Source organism: Mesoplodon densirostris, chromosome 5 (assembly GCF_025265405.1).
Source record: "Mesoplodon densirostris isolate mMesDen1 chromosome 5, mMesDen1 primary haplotype, whole genome shotgun sequence".
Classification (NCBI taxonomy): domain Eukaryota; kingdom Metazoa; phylum Chordata; class Mammalia; order Artiodactyla; family Ziphiidae; genus Mesoplodon; species Mesoplodon densirostris.
The window spans coordinates 48,654,468-48,676,362 of record NC_082665.1 but is presented as its reverse complement, the minus strand read 5'-3'; the positions used below and the strand labels follow the sequence as shown (position 1 = coordinate 48,676,362).

At 41.2% G+C, this 21,895-nt stretch overlaps 2 protein-coding genes across 2 annotated transcripts in view; both read right to left on the bottom strand.

The window, feature by feature from the left end:
- ADGRG7 (adhesion G protein-coupled receptor G7) overlaps positions 1 to 18,436 on the bottom strand; it is a 71,048-nt gene extending 52,612 nt beyond the window's left edge. Inside the window, 4 exon segments of the mRNA XM_060098802.1 lie at positions 1,408 to 1,511; positions 2,790 to 2,939; positions 4,902 to 5,014; positions 18,319 to 18,436. Coding sequence (XP_059954785.1) covers positions 1,408 to 1,511; positions 2,790 to 2,939; positions 4,902 to 5,014; positions 18,319 to 18,436 — 485 coding nt within the window.
- LOC132490993 (RING finger protein 145-like) lies at positions 14,678 to 17,750 on the bottom strand. The gene is made up of 3 exons (XM_060099817.1): positions 17,264 to 17,750; positions 16,649 to 17,171; positions 14,678 to 16,419 (listed from the first exon to the last, which is right to left on the bottom strand). The coding sequence occupies exons 1-3, from the start codon at positions 17,555 to 17,557 to the stop codon at positions 15,230 to 15,232; spliced, it is 2,007 nt and encodes a 668-aa protein (XP_059955800.1). The 5' UTR covers positions 17,558 to 17,750; the 3' UTR covers positions 14,678 to 15,229.
- Positions 18,437 to 21,895: the final 3,459 nt, after the last annotated feature.

Genomic DNA, 21,895 nt, shown 5'->3' with positions numbered 1-21,895 from the left:
ACTTGAAGCTATCTAAATGTCCAGCAGCAGAGAACTGCTTAAATAATAGTTGACTCATATTATGCAGTTAGCTAAAATTTATGATGTAGATGCATAGGTATTTATATTAAAAAGATGTTTACAGGGCCTCCCTGGTGGCGCAGTGGTTGAGAGTCCGCCTGCCGATGCAGGGGATACGGGTTCGTGCCCCGGTCTGGGAGGATCCCATATGCCGCGGAGCGGCTGGGCCCGTGAGTCATGGCCGCTGGGCCTGCGCGTCCGGAGCCTGTGCTCCGCAATGGGAGAGGCCACGGCAGTGAGAGGCCCTCATACCGAAAAAAAAAAAAAAAAAAAAGATGTTTACAAAGTATTAAAGTGACAAAAACAAGTTATAAATTAAAAGAGTATGTAATATGATACATACACACAGAGAGAAAAAAAATCTGGAAGAATACATACCAACAGGTTAATAAAGGTGAGACAATTTTTAAACTTTTGCTCCTCTATATAGTTTCTTATTTTTCTACAACGAGCATGCATATTTAATTAAATTTTTAAAGAATTAAGAAAACTGTATATAAGATAAAAACACAATGAATTCATAGAGAGACCTCTATGAATAAAGCATATGAGTTTTACTATAAATATACAACCCAAAGTAATCCATAACATAGGAATAGAAAAGAGAGAAAGCAGGTAAAGTTCGATCCTTTTTTTCTTTTTTTTTTTTTCACTGTAGCCTTGGGAAAGCTAAAGAAAGCTTAATCAAAATACACTAGGGGGCTTCCCTGGTGGCGCAGTGGTTGAGAGTCCGCCTGCCGATGCAGGGGACACGGGTTCGTGCCCCGATCCCGGAAGATCCCACATGCCGCGGAGCGGCTGGGCCCGCGAGCCATGGCCGCGGAGCCTGTGTGTCCGGAGCCTGTGCTCCGCAACGGGAGAGGCCACAGCAGTGAGAGGCCCGCGTACAGCAAAAAAAAAAAAAAAAAAAAAAAAAAAAAAATACACTAGGATCTTGGGGAGAGCTGAGCTAGGGTCGGGGGGCAGCAGGGGAACTAGAAATGTGTCTTGCAAAGTTATTCTGTTTTTTGCAGCTCTGTGCACTGAGAAAGGAGTTGGAAAAACTATGCATGCAGTGGTCCCTGGGGCATGCCAAACAAAGGCTGGGAAAACAAGTCGTAATCTAAATCATCCCAGTTACTCTTTATCTCCCAGGCCATGGCCACCCCTGGAACCAGGAGTTAACATTTACCACTCCATTTAATAACTGAAGATCAGGTGGAAAGCTAAGGCTTTAGTCTGCATTCCAGAGGAATCATCCATTTAGTGCATCCATGAGAGAAATAAAGACACCTCTGCTAATGCTTTAACCTAGAAAAGCAAGCAGCACTTCGTTAGGTTTTCCTTCCAAACTGGAATTGTGCTTACGTTGCAAAGGTAGCATCATTATCACTACCAGCAGCAGCCCTTTGAGAAACATCTTCACTGGCATCTAGAAGTTGACTCACTGTTGTTACAGCAACTATTTTCGCCTGCCAGGAAGAAGGCCCTGATCATCACAGAAGACACATATCACACATCATCATCACCATACTTATCATGAATTATTATGGTATCAAGTGGTACCAATGGTATGGTAATCTAGAGGTGTTTTTCAAAATCAAAGGCTTGTTTTTAATCTACATAAGATGGCAGAAAGAATAAAAATAAGGCTCAGTGAAAATATAAGTCTAGTCAATTAGGAAGCTTAGGTCTCTGAATTTGACCTCATAGCAAGGTCTTTCACAGAACCTCCACCCTTACCCCCAAGAACACAAAAGCAGATGCCTGGATACAGAAGCAGAAACAAAATAAGAATGCAGGGCTCTTCAAAACATTACAGCCCATAATACTTAGTATAATGTATTAGTGATACTTACTATAACTATTAGACTTAGTAACTATTAGACTTAGTAAAATTATTTCCAGTTTTCTTACAATTAAAAACTCAGGAGCACATCAGCATTTGATTACAGTTTAACTGCCTTCTTTTGGGATAGTGATACCCTTCTGTCTTTATCGGCTAATCCTTCCATAAATTCTACATTTGGTGGTCATTATTTTTCTTTCAATTTTATTAACTTGTGATTTGCATCCCACTTTCTTTCTAGAGAGCCTAGGGTAATAAAAAAAAACAATTTTTTTGAAACAAGACATTTAAAGGGAATAGAAGTAAATAGATATTTTCAGGCCATGCTGATATCCCACTAGTAGACACTGGGTCATTCCATATTGGTGGTTTATAAGCCCTGCTACCAGTACCCAAGCTGTGCCAATTGGTAAATGTTGCCTGCAGTTCTCATTTTCAGGTACCAGAGTTTAACAGGTCATGATATCAGAAATGTAAACTAAGCTTAATGTTTTTGGAAAGCCAAAAACAAAATGCAAATATGATCAGCAGAAAGGGATCCCAGTTTAAAATAGCACGATCCAAAGCGAGTTTCTTGGAACTCTAGTTACTTGGAATTGAATAGAGGTGAGATGTCAAATATAGTTGATAAACATATTAATAAAGTGAAATAGACTTGTTCATTCCAGGACTTTCCAGAAGGTTTAACATGATAATGATCATTGTGACTATCCCAAAAGAGAATATTTGAACAAGGAGCCCTTTTCTATTTCTTCGAGCCTCTCTCAGCAAGAATGCTCTGCAAACTGGTTTTGAGCAACCTAACCATGCCCAAGTCCATGCCATGCAATAAGCAGAGTTTGGAATGTCTTTCTTTGTTCCTTCCTTCCCCTCCTCTTTTTAAAAACTGTGTGAGTTTTACCTCAGGTAAAGCATTTCTGGTTATGTTAAAAATCTGTCCAACCACTTTAGTAGCAGAGGTGATGTTCTCAGGAGTTAATTTACTAGCATCAGATGTGAAAATCCTGGTTTCATCAGAAATATTTTGAGACTGCGTTGAGATGTTGACAATCTGTTTAAAAAAAAAAAAAAGCCCTAACTTTATACAACTGTGTCGAAACACTGCAAGCAACTGCAGATGAATAAGCTGGAATTGAGCTGCTCCTCAGTCTCCTAAACATCACATCCACTCCATTTTTCATGTTTGCTTCTTTCCTTGCACAAAGGACAAAGTACATGCAGGCCAGTGGCTTTCCCAGCCCTTACTACGTGCCAGGATTAATTAGCTATGAGAGGCTGTCTTAGCTAGATCAGTGCTCCTCAAGGTGTGATCCATGGACCAATGTTGGTTCACTGATTGTTACAGGGTCCATAGGGAGATAAGAACAGAAACTGAGAGTAAGTGGTCAGAAACTGATATACCAATTCTATGCTGTTGAATCTAATAATTCTTTTAAATGGATTTGTATTTTATATATCTTTTTTCATTTCATTTCCCTAGTAATTCATTTTTACAGTATTTTACAAAAGTATGGTCTGCAATGGGTTGGAAATTTTTAAAGCCGGCTTTTCAGCACAGAGAGTTTGGGAAGCACTGACCTAGGCAACCTCTCCAGGTACCAATGAGCCTCGGGGCTCTGGATGGTGAAGCTAAAGGATGTTAATCCACATTGTCTTTAGTCATGTGTCAATGTGTGTGTGTCTGGGTGGCTTATTTTTCACTAGATGACGGCATCATTTCAAAGATCAAACCAAGGTCATAGGCTATTCACCCCGGGGGAAGAGTCAGAAACAATGTCCAAACAGTAGATAGAAACAATGCTCTCATTTGATAGCCAGGTCTCTGCTATGTGTTAGGCACTTTGCTAGATGTATTATAGATGTTATCACATTTAATACACAAAACAACATTGCGAGTTGAGCACCCTCACCCCTCTTTAAAGGCTTGGAGAGGTTATGGAGCTCACCAAAAGTTCAGACAGCTTATAAATGACAGAGCTGAGAGTAAAAAAACTGGCTTGTCAGACTCCAGAATGTGCAGCCGTTCCCCCAGTCTGTGTAGCTGGTACAGCCTATATCGTTGGCAGCCACCTCCACACTCCACCCTCATCCCCACCCCCATACAACTGTGATTAGGGAGCCAGTGTGGTATGGTGTAGACTTTAAAATCAAGACCAGCTCCATCACTAGTTGGCTGTGGTTCACTGGGCAAAATACTACACTCTCAGAGACAGTTTCCTCATCTATAGAATGGGTACATCAATACCTACCTATATAGTTGTTTTTAAAATTAAAATAACATACGTAAAATGTTTGGCACAGTATTTAGCATGCAGTAAGTGCTCAATAACTAGTAAGTGTGATTAACTAGAATTATTTATAATATGAGAATAAAAATCTAACACACTGAGGTTATATAAGGACTAAATGAGATAACATATGTAACATGCCTGGTGCCCAGAAGGAACACATAAAGATAAATTTCTTCTTCCTCCCCTTGCTTGGTCCCAGGAATTAACAATTCCATGCATTTGCATTTGAGTATATCTTTAGTCAAAATAATTTAACTGGCCTGAAAAAATATTAAGTCAGTTATATTTCCCACTTCACCAGCTCATGAATACAGCCCTGAGACCAGCATCAGGTTCTGAACTTTCCTGCTTCCAAAGGTCTTTGGTCACAGTTTGTTTCTCTTTATTCTGATCCAGTAGACCATCAAAATACCTTTGTTTTGGTCTCAAATGTCAGGGATCTATTTTCAGTCAAAACTTCAGTGGTCAAAATTATGAGGCCATTTAAAACATGTTATAGATTATCATTTGCTGAACTCTGCCAAACCAACATGTCCAACTGTCCCTTTTCCCAAATGGATATCAACTTTAAAAAATAAGAATGGTTTTAGTTACTAGTCTTTGTTATTTCTAATTTGAGAGTTTTAAAAGCATTGATTTGGCAACAAGTAGCAGAAGAACAGAGAATCTGCACAGAGTCTGAACTTTTTCCCGTTGCCCATCTCGTGGAACATATGGCATACCTGCTTTTCCAGGGTTTCCAGATTTTCATTACAATTTCCCATTGTCACATTTTGTAATTCTATCTCTCCATATTTATTAAGACTGCACAGCCGGGTTGCCACTGGATTGCCCACTTTAATAAAAAGAAGATGGGGGGAGGGATAAATTATGAGTATGGGATTAACAGATACATACTACCATATATAAAATAGATAAACAACAAGGGTTTACTGTATAGCATAGGGAACTATATTCAATATCTTGTAATAATGAATAATGGAAAAGAATTTAAAAAAATACATGTATATATATATCTGAATCACTTTGCTGTACACCTGAAACTAACACAATATTGTAAATCAACTATACTTCAATTTTTTAAAAAAAAGAAGAAGAAATAAAGACAATGCTTGCAAAGATGGGAGCAACCACCTGCTCCAGAACACATAACCCCTTCACAATGTGATTTTACTGCTCCTCCCATCAAGAAGTCAAGTCTGTTCCTCCACTTCCTGAATCTAGGCTGGCCTTCTAACTTGCTTTGACCAACAAAATGTGGTAGAAATGACATTGTGTGAGTTCCAAAACCTAGATCCTCAAGAAGACTTGAACTTTGGGTCTTTGCCCTCTTGGAATGCTATCCTGAGACCATGATATAAGGAAGAAGGTCTAACCTACTGGAGGATGAAAGGCCATGTGGAGGAGAACTGAAGCCCTCCAGCCAACAGCCAGCATCAATGCCTTGTGTGAGTGATGTCACCTTGGACCTTTCAGCACAATCTAGCTGCCACAGTCAACCCACAGGACTATGAGGAATTTAAATCTTTATTAAGTCAGTAAGTTTGGGGTGGTTTGATACACAACGATGGAAAAGTTAATCAGATAATCACTACAAGAATATTTCAGGCAGATACCACTTGTCTTGATTTTTAAATCCGGAATCCAAAAGACCTGTCAACTATTCTCTTCCTTTGAAGTCTGCAAGGAAGGTTTGCCTTCCAATAGCTAGGGACATAAGGGCTTTGAATTGGATGTGATAGCGAATACTAGGCTGAGAGATCAGAAACAATATGAAAAATTCCTACTAAATATTTAATTATATGTTGATCTTTCCTTCTTTATCCAAATCTGGATAACACCTGGAAGGCAAAGAGTTCTATTGTACTGCAGTATCTAGTCTATGTGTTGCTGGCTCCCAATAAATACTTGTTGAATCATTAGGTTTATTTCCTAGGATTATCACCTGAGCCTCTGTATTTCAATGTCCTCCTATGGCTAGTACTTAAGAGGCTGTTAATAGATTAAATCACCTCCAGCTGTCATTAAAGGGACAGCTGATTAGCAGATGACCTCTCCTTAGGACCAGCTTTGGGTAACTACTTAAGGGCGCAACCACTAGAAACATTGAAACTACAGATTGCTTCTACAACACTTAAAGAAGAAGGTTAAAGTCACTCATAAGATTGCTCCACCTCTACTCTATGGCATAATGAAAATTTTAAGCATATATGTAGGATGTTAATTTTTAGGTGGTCATAGTTCAAATGCATCTTTTCCTCTATATTACCTACAAGTATGAACCTACCTACTCAAGATCACCGAAAAGTATTTTGGTCATTTGCTATATACAACCAAATAATTAGAAGTAATTATTAATACTAAAGCAAATTTGCCAATAGTTGGAATCTGTACCTTTACATTATTTTATGGGCTCAGTCTGAAATTCAAAGGTAAGTATAATAGACATTTTCATAATAGTTACTCAGAAAAGAAAAATACATAACCAAATGAAAGATGGTGATTCTCTTGTCCCAAAAAAAGTAACATCTTTCAAGCAAGTGTGATGTCCCTTGATGGCTATATTACTGACATTTTTACGCTACCTGATTCAACAGCACAGTTATTTTTTGTAGCCGTATCTGTTTTGTAAATTATAATGAAATATTTAAGACACAAAAAATATATAAAAATTATGATGGTAGGACTTCCCTGGTGGTGCAGTGGTTAAGAATCCACCTGCCAATACAGGGGACACAGGTTCGAGCCCTGGTCCAGGAAGATCCCACATGCCTCGGAGCAACTACGCCCATGCACCACAGCTACTGAAGCCCACACGCCTAGAGCCTGTGCTCCGCACCAAGAGAAGCCACCACAGTGAGAAGCCCATGCACTGCAACAACAACAACAACAAAAATTCGTCATGAAGGACCTAGGGGCAAAATGGGAATAAAGATACAGACCTACTAGAGAATGGACTTGAGGATACGGGGAGGGGGAAGGGTAAGCTGGGACAAAGTGAGAGAGTGGCATGGACATATATACACTACCAAACGTAAAATAGATAGCTAGTGGGAAGCAGCCGCATAGCACAGGGAGATCAGCTCGGTGCTTTGTGACCACCTAGAGGGGTGGGATAGGGAGGGTGGGAGGGAGACGCAAGAGGGAAGAGATATGGGGATATATGTATATGTATAACTGGTTCACTTTGTTATAAAGCAGAAACTAACACACCATTGTAAAGCAATGATACTCCAATAAAGATGTTAAAAAAAATCCAGGAAAAAAAAAAACGCAGCTATTTTCCTGATTCATAAAACAATTGAAATATCTAAAAAAAAAAAGAGTAGCCCCAGCTCGCCACAACTAGAGAAAGCCTGCACAGCAATGAAGACACAATGCAACCAAAAATTAATAAATTTTAAAAAAAGAGAATCTTTTAAGAAAGTGACTTGTAAACTGGGATCATCAACTTAAACATCACTGATTCTGATGTTAAAATAATTCATGCCCCTCAGCCAATTACAAAACAAAATTTCTTCCTCAAAAAAATCCCTTCCCTTTCATAGGAATTATTTTCTTGATTTAAAGAGTGATTATATGAGGAAGCAAGAAGGGAGACTGGTAAAGTTACAGAACAGAGATTTACAACAACAGGATTAAAACTGAATAAAAGTACAGCTGCCTAAAACCCAGCTTCCTCCATCTTGGAAACACTTCTCTGGACTTTTTTTAAACCCCAAAATGCAACCTGCCCTCCAGGAACAGTCACATGAGTTTGATTTATTATCAAGTTTGCCTCTTGGGGGAATATGTAATTGAGTAAAATGAAAGCCAAGCAACTGTAACATGGGTATAATAATAACTGCCTCAGACACAGCTGTCAGGATTAAATGAGAGAAGGTATGTGAAGTTTTTTAGCACAGTACCTAGAATACAGTAAAAAAAAAACTTAACAGTAAGTTTTATAAAAATGAAACATATAAATAGTATACATATAGCCACATTGATGTTCACTCTATAGCCAAACAACAGCAACTTCTAATTGAAATTTACTTACAGCAGAATTTAAATTGTTTTGTACTTTTTCTGCACAGAGGCCATTACTTTTTCATAGAAAATAAAAGTGAAAGAGATATAACTTGTTTATATAAATACGTTAAACCTAAACCATAGATATATATTCTCTTTATATTGAAAATAAATTTTGAAGGCAGTAAAATTAATTTACCCCAAATTGTATGTGTATGTGTTTATGTGTATTTTTCCTGAGTAAGACACTCATAGTTTTCATCGGTTTCTCAGAGATATCCATGACCCTCCCCTTAAAAAATGAGTTTAAAAACCATTCATCTCTATACCCAGGTAAAGGGACTAAAGTGAGAGCGTTCAGTACTTCCATGAGATGGGATGAGACGGGATGGAAAGGGACGGAGGAGAATGACTGGAGAGGAAGGGAGTGAAGTGGAGAAGCCAGAATTTACCAGCTAAGACAAAGTCTGAATACAGTGCACAAAGCAAAACAGTAACAGCAAACAATACCGGTCCTTCAATCTTTCTCTTTAGATGGTACCGATAACCCCCTCTTTTTCCACTGGGTTTACCCAAAAACTGAGGGATGTCCCTTACATAAAGAGCCATTTCAAAAAAAATCAGCTAGAGCAAGGAAACGTTTGTCTTTTCTGAGGAGCTGGTATGCTTTTATTGTTAAACATGGGTTCTTTATTATCGTGCGTTTGGGGACTTAGCCCTCAGGAAACACAGGGATATGTTTTGTATTTATTTTTAGCAACTCCTTCTAGCCTTTGATTTTCATTTACTTTCTATTCCCAACCTTGTCCTCTTCCCTACAGTGTTTTTGTACTTTGGTCCTTGTTTTAATGGTTCTATCGTACCTGTGTTCTTTATAAGTCGCCACAAATTTCCCTTTAAAAGTAGATGTCTTGTAAAGGAAGAAAAGGAGGGAAGAAGGCAGGAAGGAAGGAGGGAGGGAGGGAGGGAGGAAAGGAAGGAAGGAAGGAAGGTTCTTAAAACTATACCCTTGGGCTTCCCTGGTGGCGCAGTGGTTGAGAGTCCGCCTGCCGATGTAGGGAACACGGGTTCGTACCCCAGTCCGGAAGGATCCCACATGCCGCGGAGCGGCTGGGCCCGTGAGCCATGGCCGCTGAGCCTGCGCGTCCGGAGCCTGTGCTCCACAACGGGAGAGGCCACAGCAGTGAGAGGACCGCGTCCCACAAAAAAAAAAAAGAAAGAATGAAAAAAACTCTTCTAAAAAGAATATTTCCTTCTCTCAGGGTTCTATCAGCCTGATGTCCTCATTTTTTAGGATTTTTGAGGTTAATCAGGCAGGAAGCAGTTCAAATCACCTAATAAAAGGTACACAGTCTGCTTGCAATTTCCTCATCCTTCACTGAATGAGAACATAAACAAAGTAATTGGGGTTATGGGGAAGGAAGATAACTCAGGGCAATAAAGGAGAAAGGGAGGGAATAGCTAACCGAATCAAAGTGTAAATGTCCTGAGAAGCAAGGAAGTGGGGAAGGGAACAAAAAAGAAACAAAAAAAAAAAAAGAAGAGAAGTCAGGAAGGCAGTGGACCTGGGGATCACCTATGGTTCACCTTCCTGTGTTTTGTTAGGAGGCTCTAGCAGAGGTAGACCAGCAGGCACTCCAGGCTGTCCACTGAGGTCAAACAGTGATGCCCATACATGATTCCAGTACTTGCACGTCTTTAAGAAGCCCGTACTTTGGCAGCTACAGTTGGTGAGTGGGCATTTCTGGCACATGAATTTTGAAAAGCTCTGAAGCCAGCATTGTGACCCATCTGTTATGGGCTCAACTGTGTTCCCCTAAAAATTCATATGGTGAAGTAGTACCTAGAATATGACCTTATTTGGAAATAGGGTCATTACAGGAGGTAATCAAGTCAAAGTGAGGTCATTAGAGTTGTCCCTAACCCAATATGACCGACGTCCTTATACAAAGAGGAAATTTGGGCACAGATATGCATAGAGAGAAGAGGATGTGAGGGGACATGGGGAGAAGACAGCCGTCTACAAGCCAAGGAAAGAGGAAGCAAACAGATCCTTCCCTCCCAGGCCTCAGAAGGAACCAATGCTGCCAAATGCCTTGATTTTGGCCTTCTAATCTCCAGAACTACTTAACAAGAAATTTCTGTTGTTTAAGCCACTCAGCTGTAGTACTTTGTTACAGCAGCTGTAGCAAACCAATCCACCATCTGAGTCACTGTCAGCTTGTGTCTCTGCAGCTGCAGCTCTGACCCTCTCCTGCCCAGAGGCCCATGTTCTTCCTCCCTACCCCTTCTCCACTCTCAACTGCAAGAATGAATGAATGCATGCATGTCCACCTCTGCAGTTAGAGCTCTGTTACTGGTAGATTCAGATAGGTTTTACAAAAGAGGACACATTTAAGCTGAATTTTTTCAACCCCCAAACAACTATATATTTTTCCCTATTCTCTACAACACTCACCTTCATCAAAACAAAGCTTGCGGGGGACACACACATAGGCTCTAAACTTTACCTCACCCAAGGGTTTCAGAGAAACATACCGGTGTATCCCAAAATGGAAGAACTTAGAGGCAATGCTGCCAAAACACAAAATAGATGAAGGTGAATCCATTATCTCATTTACTGTGAATAGATTAAAAAATATCTATTTCTGATATGTCTACATGTACATGCACAGAAAATGTCTGGAAGTGTACATAAAAAAATTCCTCTTGGGAATCTGAGGGATCTGATGAGAAAAGTATTTTTCATTTTACACCCCTTTTATGATTTGAAGTTTTCACCTTATGCATTTATTATTTTTTCAATTATTACTACAATAAATATATCTATTATTTGTTCAATAATAAAGGGAATAATTTTCAATAAATAGCAAACATAAGAAAAAGAATACCAAGCACTATGCTATGCACTTTACATATCTGTATCTCATTTATAAATATATACAATAACCCCATGGAACAGATACTGTTACCCACTGCATGAATGAAGAAATGAGATTTGGGTGGTATTACTCTCAACAGGAGCTCTGTGGTTAAGGAAATCTGGGTGACACTAGGTGACATAAAGGTAACAGCTTTCTTCAATTCTAGGATTTCTCAGAGCCTTTCGATGTTCAAACACCTTGTGAATTATCAAGTTGCCAGCATTATTTGACCACAGAATCCTCTTCTCGAGAAGAACCTCTCAGAAGTAGCATTCTTAGGAATATGCTTTGGAAACACTGTCTTGCATGAACATATGCAGAATGGTCGTAATTGAACTGTATGACTATAGGCACTGATCATGGGCTCATGTTTGCCATGTGGTAATGGTATTCATCTCGTGTAGGGTTCCAGACTTTTTTTTTTTTTTTTTTTTTTTTTGCGGTATGCGGGCCTCTCACTGTTGTGGCCTCTCCCGTTGCAGAGCACAGGCTCTGGACTCGCAGGCTCAGGGGCCATGGCTCACGGGCCCAGCCACTCCGCAGCATGTGGGATCTTCCCGGACCGGGGCACGAACCCGTGTCCCCTGCATCGGCAGGCAGACTCTCAACCACTGCGCCACCAGGGAAGTCCCCAGATATTTTGAAGGGATTGTACACTGATGACTGAAAACTGACTTTGGTGGTGCTCAGACATTTTTTCTTCCACACCTGACAGAAGTGCTGGAATTCTGGGATGTTACAGTGGCCATAGCTTTTTAGTGCTTTCATATCTTCATCTATATGCCAACTATCCAGCTAGGAACTCTAGAAATTCATAAAGCAGAAGAAATCCCTAGGCACAGAAATTTAGATGTTGACATTTATATAACAGCATGAATTTCAATTGGTTATAGACAAATATATAAAGTCATCAATTTATATACACACACATATTAAGATGACAAAGAAGGAAAGGAAAAGAACTAAACAGGGAATAATTCATTTATTCATTCATTCTACTCATGTAGAAGTCACACTACATGCTGGGGATAAAATAGTGAACAAGAGAGGCAAGGTCCCTGCTCTCACATAGCTTACACTCAGGGAGGCCTGGATTGGTACTGACTTTGTCTCATTTGCTCTGTGACCCAGGACAAGCTACATAAGCTCTTGAATCTCTGTTTCTTCATATTTTAAACAACCTATTTGAGGCCTTTTGTTCCTGAAAATTTCCGTCTTAAAGTCATAGTTGAGGAAGCCCAGCACAGATTCAGAATCCAGCGGGGTAAGGAGGGGATCCACAATGGGGGAGGGCAAAAGGCGGGGGAGAGCCTGGCATGAGATGTCAGACCCCAAGCAGGGTGAATAAGGCATCCATGTGATGGGGAGAGGCAGCCTGGCATGAGGTTTCAGAAGCAAGGGGTAAGGAAGGTGTCCAGGTGAGAGACAGTCCCATGTGGAAAATCAAAGCTAGAGCAGAGAGAGGAGGTCAGTCCTTCAGAGACCGAGAGTGGTCAGGAAGACATCTTCATGGGTGGACTGGTTGGTGTGGGAAGTCAGAGCCATAGTTAGTGAGAAGGGTATCCACATGGGGTAGCAGCCTGGAATAGGGAGTCATACCCCAGGCAGGAAGAGAAGGGTGTCCACACGTGGGTGGAGGTGGGGGTGAAGATCAAAGATTGGTTACATACTGGATGATCAAACAGCTAAACATTTAAGAATAATCAGAGCCAAGTTCCTTACTCTAAAAGGGAGTTACAACTGTGGAAAGGGAGAAACTTGACTTCCATAAGAATTTCAAACCAAGTAATCAGAAATGTGGAGAAAGAAACAAAGTTACATGCAATCAATTCTGAAAGAAGCAATATCCTGCAGGGAAAGTGGCTGTCAGAAAAATGTGTAAATGCAGTCCTGAACTTCTTATCCAAATGAGGAAAACTTTTGACTACAACAAACACAAGTGTTTCAAAGAAGGTGTATGATATTTCTTTTTATTTCTAGTACTCGACCTAAATAATTTCCATTGTGTCTTAAAAAAAACTATAGCATTGAATTGGAATTGGATGTATATATCAATACAAACTCATGGATTTTAAATATATTTTTAATAATATATATTTCAATATATATTCAATAAATATATTTTATATATAAATAATATAGAAGTAAACATAGGTGCCAAGTGTGTTAATACACAAAAATGTATATGTTGCATATTTATGATATAAATAACACATTTACATACATATATTATCTAGCTCCAGCCACTCGTAGGGCCTGGAAGCATTTATATCCCATTAGCAATAAGCACACCTAAAGCTCAGATTCTGATCTAAAAACAATTTTCAACTAAAAGGAATATGGCTCCTTGGGAAAATGGCTAATTCCAAGACTGGGGCAGGGAAACTCCAAGATGAGCCTGGAATATCTTATACCAGAAAGCAAAAAAGTGTTCAAGGAATGATGGGTACATATTAAATGGATACAGACTCCAGCATGAAGTGACCCCTCATTACCAAATGGGGGACAATTTGAGCATCAAAATAAATGATGCTTATAAAATACTATAATCCATTAAATAAAACAGGAAACCTACTGAATCTGAAACTCTGTGGGTGGGGCCCCACAATCTGTGTTTTAATTAGTCCCCCAACGTGATGCCCACAGACATTTGGTGAGAATTACCCTTTAGGGTAATTCTCCCAAAGGGAGTGAATCGTTTGCAGTAAATTAGCAAATGGCAAGAGATTAAATGGCTTTTTCATGTAATAGGACATTCCTTTGTAATGCTTATGGGAAATCTCATGGCTTTAAAGATTGCCAGATATTCAAATAAGTATGCTAAAATTCATAAGGAGCCTGTATTTTTGTCACATATGAAACTACCATTCTGTTTTTTATCTTCAAATTTAAATTTATTAAGACAATCAGCTATGTCTGTCAGTCCACATCCAAATTTGCTACTAAAAATAAAATAAAGTCACATCCCACATTAGGAATACCGAGTCTGAAAAACACTTTTTGAGCCAAGTCTATTGTATAAATAAATGACTGGTTTCTTTTCATATCAAAATTCCCATAAAAAATTACATTCCCCCCCTCCCCAGTTCTACCTGTAGCCATGATGAATGTAAAACTTTAAATATGACAAATCCTTGTCAAAGAAAAGGTGCAAAGTCTATTAACAGCTTTAAAAGTGGCATTTGCAGAGTATGATCATACAGTTATGTACTCATTCCCAAAGTGCAAATATTGCCCTAATTTAACACTGTTTTGATTCAGTTGCAAGAATTAAACATTACACAGGATTGAAAAGTACACTTAGGGCCTTTATCAGTGCCCTAAAGCCCTTCCCACTTTGGTCTCCTATACTAACGTGGACTCCAAAGTGTTCATTAGAGTTTTAGTTTATTTCACATAGCCAACACAGTATACGATGTATTAACAAAAGTTTCATATACATCAAAATATTGAAGACTCCATCATAAAGTTCAAGAGTCTCAGATTACATGAATGCACCCGCAAGGCCCAAGTGCCCACCCACCCCCTCCCCCAAAGCACATACGAAGTATGAGCGAGCTTCGATCTTTGAATACAATCAATGATTTTAGGTCTTTGATTTCATTTCAGTGCTGTACAAATAATCACCTGACTGAGTTCCAATTCACTGAGGGAAAAGGGGGTAGAGAAAAGGGCTGGTCACCACTCATACTCTGTAACAAGAATGGTTCTGTCCCATAGAAAGTGAAATATCAGTTCCACTTCTGCCTGCTTCCTCCCACGGTGTCCTCACACTCTTTATCCTCCTTTCTTTAGCCCCTTTCAGGCACTCAAATCTGATTTTATCTATCCCTTACAAATCAGGGGCCGTTTCTGAAGTTGCTGAGGTTGAATTTTCTTGGCAAACCTCTACCAAACATCAGCACAGGATATATAAATACATTTTGATGAGCATACTTTGCAAAATTTCTCCCACAAAGTCAAGGGGATGAAAGCAGGTGGTCTCCACTGAGAGTACTTCCCGGATTAGATCCTTGGAATGTCAAGTTTCCTGCCTAATCACCTCATACATTCATTCCTCACATCTGGGCATGAATTCCATCGTGAGTTAACTTCTCCTCCAGAGTAGCAAAGCATTACTCCTGCTGCTTTTCTTCTAGGCTGACCTCAACAGGATGTGCTGCATCTTTTGCACTAAGAGGATTTTCCTTGGGATCACAAGTCCCTTCCTGGCTATCTGATCTTCTGGCAATGCACTCGTCATTGTCCCTAGAACCTTCTTGCACCCTGGTCCCCTGAGGACGCTCCTGGCCTGGGGGTTCAGTACCTTCCTGAAGCACATTTTGCTCAGCTCCAGCAGGAGGCTGTGGAACCAGGTCAGCTCCTAAACCTGGCAGCTGCGAGGAGTTTTTGAGGTGGCAGTAGCACAGAGGGCAGGTCTCCTGGACATACAGCCCCTTCTTGAGACAGCCTGCGTGGAAGAAATGACTGCAAGGTGTGATCACAGCAGATTTCATGTCCTGATAACAGATGGCACTAATATCATTGTGTTTCTCAAGCTGCTCTTTCGTAGCAATGGGTAATGATTTAATCTTATTCACAGCGTCCCTTCGGAGAAGGAAGCTCCTCCACCCCAGGTGTCCCCGAAGCCACACATTATAGTAGGAATGGATGAAGATGATCATTGAGCCCATTACTGTCCATTCTCCAAAGATGGTCTCGGAGACGCCATAGGCCACCACACAGAGGGCCACGAGAAACTCCAGCAGGCGGTAAGTGCCGTTCACGTAGTAGATGACATCATCCATGTTTTCTACTGGCTCTTTTCTGAATTCCTCAACCATAAATAAGACATAAATAAAAAGTGTTCCTAGAACCTGAAGAGAGGTGAGAATGCTGCTAGAAATAATGATAAGAAGCCAAACATCCATGTGGAAAAACTGGCAAATCATATAAGCCATATAAGCAGGGAACACCAGTAAAAATAAACAAAGGCTCACGGCACGGAAGTGTTTCCATAAACTCTTGTCTCTAGATGCTCCCAGCGCCAAAACAATAGGATCTGCAATCTCTAACACAGACTGCAGGATAGAAGCTACAACAGTGAAAAGGATAATACTGAGCAGGAATGCCTGGTGAACAACCTGCAGCTCTATCAGACCAGCCTGCACCGCCAGAATTAACAGCATAACTCCTGTCATGCCCCGATTCATGGCAGGATCATTCATGAAAGCTCGATAACCCTGCAAGTAAAACTTGCAGAGTGTCAGAACACCCAAGGCAACAAAAGAAACCGTGAAGACCAAACCCAAAAGTGAGTAAGGGGGCTTCCCTGGTGGCGCACTGGTTGAGAGTCCGCCTGCCGATGCAGGGGACACGGGTTCATGCCCCGGTCTGGGAAGATCCCACATGCCGCGGAGCGGCTGGGCCCGTGAGCCATGGCTGCTGAGCCTGCACGTCCGGAGCCTGTGCTCCGCAACAGGAGAGGCCACAACAGTGAGAGGCCCGCGTACTGCAAAAAAAAAAAAAAAAAAAAAAAAAAAGTGAGTAAGGAGTGCTGCAGCATTCAGCAATACTTGTGAGGAAAAGGAAAAGAAGCCTCTCTCGTGATGCAGGCTGATCTCGAGTACTGAAATAGGAGTAAATCTGAAGAGCAAATAAGACGAGCCAGAAAACCATGAACAGTACAGGGACTACCAGCTGATTCCACAGGGACATCCCCAAGGCTAGAAGGCCATAGACCTGCAATACCTGAACCAACTCTCTGTATGCAGACTTGGCAAGGTTATAAGATACTAGAAGGTTAGACCCAAGAAAATAAAGAACTTCCAATCCAGTAAAAATCATAGCAAATTTGTTGATGATAACAATTGTCTCCAGAAGAACAAGGCAGAGGCGTGCTAGGAGAGGAAGCATGTGAGCTGAAAAGAGCCAAATCTGCTTCGTTTTCATGACACAGGAGCATAACGTACACACCACCAACTGACCTATTAAGGCTGTGGTAAACCGATTCATGGAGAGAGGTTCTAAATACATTGGTCCTTCATAGGCGGGCTCCAGTTCACTCCTAATGTAGTCCCTGGCGGTCCAGTGGTTAAGACTTCACCTTCCAATGCAGGGGGTGCGGGTCTGACCCTGGGTCAGAGAGCTAAGATCCCACATTCCTAGCGGCTGGAGATTTGATGTCCAGCATAGAGGAGCAGGACAGTCAAAACATATAGGTAAAGCTGAACCAGATGCTGCCTGGGCAAGGTTAGTAGCACAACACTTAAGATATAACCTACATAATGCATATTAAGAGCCAAATACTTATACTGGAAAAGAGGATTGTTATTGAGGCTACTCCTCTGGATCTGCTGGAAGAAGGAGCTGACATCCCATCTGTACAGGACATCCAACAGCATGATGCTTGGCACCCGCAGGGCCACATTTAACACTGCCTCCAGTTTCTCCTTTGCAGCCATGTTTTTTTCTTGGAGCAGACCTCAGGCTGCGGCCTCTTTCCCCGCGGGGCAGCACCGCCGGCGGACAGACCGACTCCGCAACTCCCCCGGTTCTCTCGCCTGCCCTCACCTTCTCCTCGGGCGGCGGCGGCGGGGGCCAGGACGGCGCGGCTCACAGCGGCGGCTCCTCCGCGCTGGGCCTTGGATGCAGCGTCTTGGGAGGCGGCGGCAGCGGCCCGACCCGTGCGGTCACCATCGCACGCGGCGGCAGGAGCTCGCGGGCTGAGCTCTTCAGCAGCCGGCGGCGGCCATGGCCTCTTTCGCTCACTCCTACAGCCCCCGGCGCTCTGCCCTGTTTTATCTTATTCATTTATCTAAACAGATTTTAATGAGTTTATACCCAGAAGTGTCAAGAAGTTCTGAAATCCATTTTATTTCCCTACCATCTGGCCTGTGACCCCCATCGGAGAGTTAAGTACACAGAAACCTGCTTACCTTACTTCCCACGGCATTGATGACCAAGTCCAGCCTCAACTTCCCCACCTATTATACCTTAGAGATGAGCCTCTGAGTTTCTCCATTGGAAAACCTCCCAGTGGCATTAGCTACCCCTTAATTAGTGAAGAGCCTGAGCCACTAACAGAGAAACCCTTGAACTCACCTGTTTGTATATCTACACAACCCCACCATCCTCTGTTTCTACCTGGTGGTCAGTGAAGGACAGGAAGAAAGGTATCCAAAAAAGTTTTTCCGGGACAAGAGGAAGTCACCAAGTCACTCACCTTTCTTCCTCGTGCCTTCCGGTTTTCCTCTGCTCTGTACGCCATTGTTCTTCAAGTGCCTCCTACACTGCCCAGAGCAAGATGTTCCAGATGGGATCTCAAGGGCTGATGGATACATAGAAGGAAGTAACTGCTTAACACTAGTAGAAGTTTGTTGCCTACGAAATTCAGGTACGTGTGGAAGATGCTGGCCTCTGATTAATGTAACCCTGAGTTAATCTCTTCATGCCCCAGAAGATGAAAGAAAAGGAACCCTCAAATTCTTTCTTAGTTTTAAATTTACTTCTGCATCTTGCTCCAGAGAACCTCGATTTCTCTCTTCATCTATTCTGACTTGTTCCTTTTAAATTTCTTTTCCTGTTTTCTCCTCTTTTTCACCCCCCATATCTGAGCTAATGGGCACAGGTATGTGGTCAAGATTGAAAGAAGAGAGAAATGGTCCATTGTGGGTTAGGTTAAGAAACATAGTGTGGGAAATAGTTTGATTTCATTCTTTTCCTTCTAGAAACCCTGATTCAGGTGAAAGGCAAATCCAGAATTTTTTTTTTTTTTTTTTTCTTTTTGCGGTATGCGGGCCTCTCACTGTTGTGGCCTCTCCCGCCGCGGAGCACAGGCTCCGGACGCGCAGGCCCAGCGGCCATGGCTCACGGGCCCAGCCGCTCCGCGGCATATGGGATCCTCCCAGACCGGGGCACGAACCCGTATCCCCCGCATCGGCAGGCGGACTCTCAACCACTGCACCACCAGGGAGGCCCGCAAATCCAGAATTTATAGCAACTAGACAAGAGCTTCAGCCAAGAAATACTAGTCCCATGTAACACTAGTCCTTCTGAAAATAGTAATATGAAATCTTAAGCTTAGCTGAGGCAAGATGAGTTGATATTTTCAATGTCCTGCATCAAAAAGCACTATGATTTATACCTTAACAAGAAAATATTCTAGATCCTAAGTCTCTTCATTTAGTATAATTATTTTACAGAAATCATTGGCACAGACATCAGTTATCTATTTTTGTATAATAGGCCACTCCAAAGCTTCGTGATTTAAAACACAACCACCATTTATTTGCTCATAACCAGGTAATTTGGGCAGGACTCAGCAGCGACGGCTTTTCTCCACATGATCATTTAGCCAAGTCATCTGGAAGTTGACTTGGAGCTTCAGGGATCCAAAATGGCCTTTCTCACATGTCTGGGATCTCAGCTGAGGTGACCAGAAAGGCCAAATTGACTGGACCTCTCTCTACCTCATGGTCTGTGCTTCTCAATGGCCTCTTCCTCCTTGAAGATTTCCCAACAGAATAGCCTTGCCTCCTTCACATTCAGGCTGGGTTCTAAGACGGCAACGGTGTAAGCTGAAAGGCCTCTTAAAGTCTAAGACCATAATTTGCCACATTATGCCCTTAGTACATTCCACTGGTCAAAGAAAATCATAAGGCCTGTCCAGATTCAATGTTGGAGGGAGCTACAAAAAGGCACGAATTCAAGGAGGCAGAATTCACTGGGGGCTATGAAGTTTAATGTTATGTGTCAACTAAGCTAGACCCTGGCACCCTGTTATTGGTCAAACATTATTCTAGATGTTTCTGTGAAGGTATTTTTGAGAAGAGATTAATGTTTTCATCTGTAGACTTTGAGTAAAGCGGATTACCCTCATGCAACCAGTTGAAGGCCTTAGTATAAAAACACTGACCTCCACTGAAGAGGGAATTCTGCCAGCAGACTGCCTTTGGACTCAAACTGCAGCATCAACTCTTTCCAGCCTGCCTTCCCAGCCAGCCTTCTGAAAAGCTTTGGAGCACACCCTGCAGATTTGGGGCTTGACAACCTCCACAATGAGTCAGTTCTTTAAAATATATAAATTACATATATATTATGGGATAAATTAGGAGTTGGAGTTTGGGATTAAAATATATGCATTACTACATATAAAACAGATAACCAACAAGGACCTACTGTATAGCACAGGGAACTGTACTCAATATCTTGTAATAACCTATAGTGGAAGAGAATGTAAGGAAATAATATATGTATGTATAACTGAATCACTTTGCTGTATACCTGAAACTAACACAACATTGTAAATCAATTCTCTCTCTCTCTCTGTGTGTATATATATATATATATATATATATATATATATATATATATATATATATATATATATCTTATTGGTTTTGTTTCTGGAGAACCTTGGCTAATACAGGGCACATCTTGTAATAAACACCATGCATTTTCCAGATAAGGACCGTAATCCCCAGAAAGCTTAACAATATTATATGATATTCAAGGAGTTTGTTATCTAGCTAGATAGCAAGCATATAAAAAGTTAGAGTACACCAAAAGTAACAATGCAGAAGTTACTAGTTCATAAGTGATTTACTCTACAAGTGTCAACTCTACCTTCCTGAGGAATGTTGGACAAAAAAACAGTTAAGGAAACTTGCCAACCTGAGCGGGCCATAAAGCCTCTGAAGTGGAAAGAGCATAAATGTATAACCAAACCAAGCTGTCAGCAGTTTCTCAATAAGGACAACACATTTTATGGTTGGTAATAAAACTTAGGAGAGATAATATCTTCATCACTGGCATTGCCATATAACCTTCAGCATGCCATTTTACAGTTCAAATACATGCCTTATTTTGAAGTCTAAAACATTAAACTTAAAGTTATTGTTAGAGTAATGAATGTATTAGTTTTCTATGGCTGCTGTAACAAAGTACCAATAAACTGAGTGGCTTAACTGAGAAATGTATTGTCTCACAGTTCTGGAAGCTTTGAAGTCCAAGATCAAGTTATTGGTGGGGTCATGCTCCCTCCCTCTGAAGGTGCTGGAGAAGAATCTGTTCTAACCCTCTCTCCTAGCTTCTGGTGGTTTGCTGGCATCTCTGGCATTTCTTGACTCGTAGACATATCACCCTGGTCTGTGCCTTCCTATTCACATGGCATTCTCCCTATGTGTGTATCTTTGTCAAAATTTCCTCTTTTTATTAAGGACGCAAGCCCTACTGGATTGGGGCCCACCCTACTCCAGTATGACCTCATCTTAACTAATTATGTCTACAACAGCCCTGTTTCCAAATAAGGTCACATTCTGAGGTATTGGAGGTTAGGACTTCAACATATGAACTTGGGGAGACACAATTTGACCCATCATAATGGGTTAGAGTACTAATAAATTAAAATCTAAGATATTTTTAAATAACCCAAACTCCTCCTCTAACAATGCTTGTGGTCTGACTTTGGGTTAAGGAAGCTTCTTTTGAGATATGAACCTGGTACTTTGGCTTATGAATTGTGTTTCCATGCTTTGCCACTAGAGGGTAGCATCACTACTATTGTTTTTCTCTGCTGTTAAGCCTATTACACAGTAACTTCAGTACTCCGCCATCACCCATAATGTGGGCATATCAGATGCGAAGTAAATGTAGACACATTTCTCAGGGGGGTGGGGAGTGGCGAAGGTATCAGCTGGGAAGAATAGAGTGTCCTGGTCATCCCTGTCCTGGCGATTCCTCTCCTGGATTTTTGCTATGGGCCAAATGTTTGTGTACCTCCAAAATTCATGTGTTGAAAC

Coding starts and splice junctions, on each gene's coding strand:
- LOC132490993 (XM_060099817.1), bottom strand. CDS start 17,557: ATGGCTGCAAAGGAGAAACTGGAGGCAGTGTTAAATGTGGCCCTGCGG. Junction 17,172..17,263: donor CTGGACATCAAATCTCCAGC/CGCTAGGAATGT, acceptor TGGACCGCCAGG/GACTACATTAGGAGTGAACT. Junction 16,420..16,648: donor TATTGCTGAATGCTGCAGCA/CTCCTTACTCAC, acceptor CACCAGGGAAGC/CCCCTTACTCACTTTTGGGT.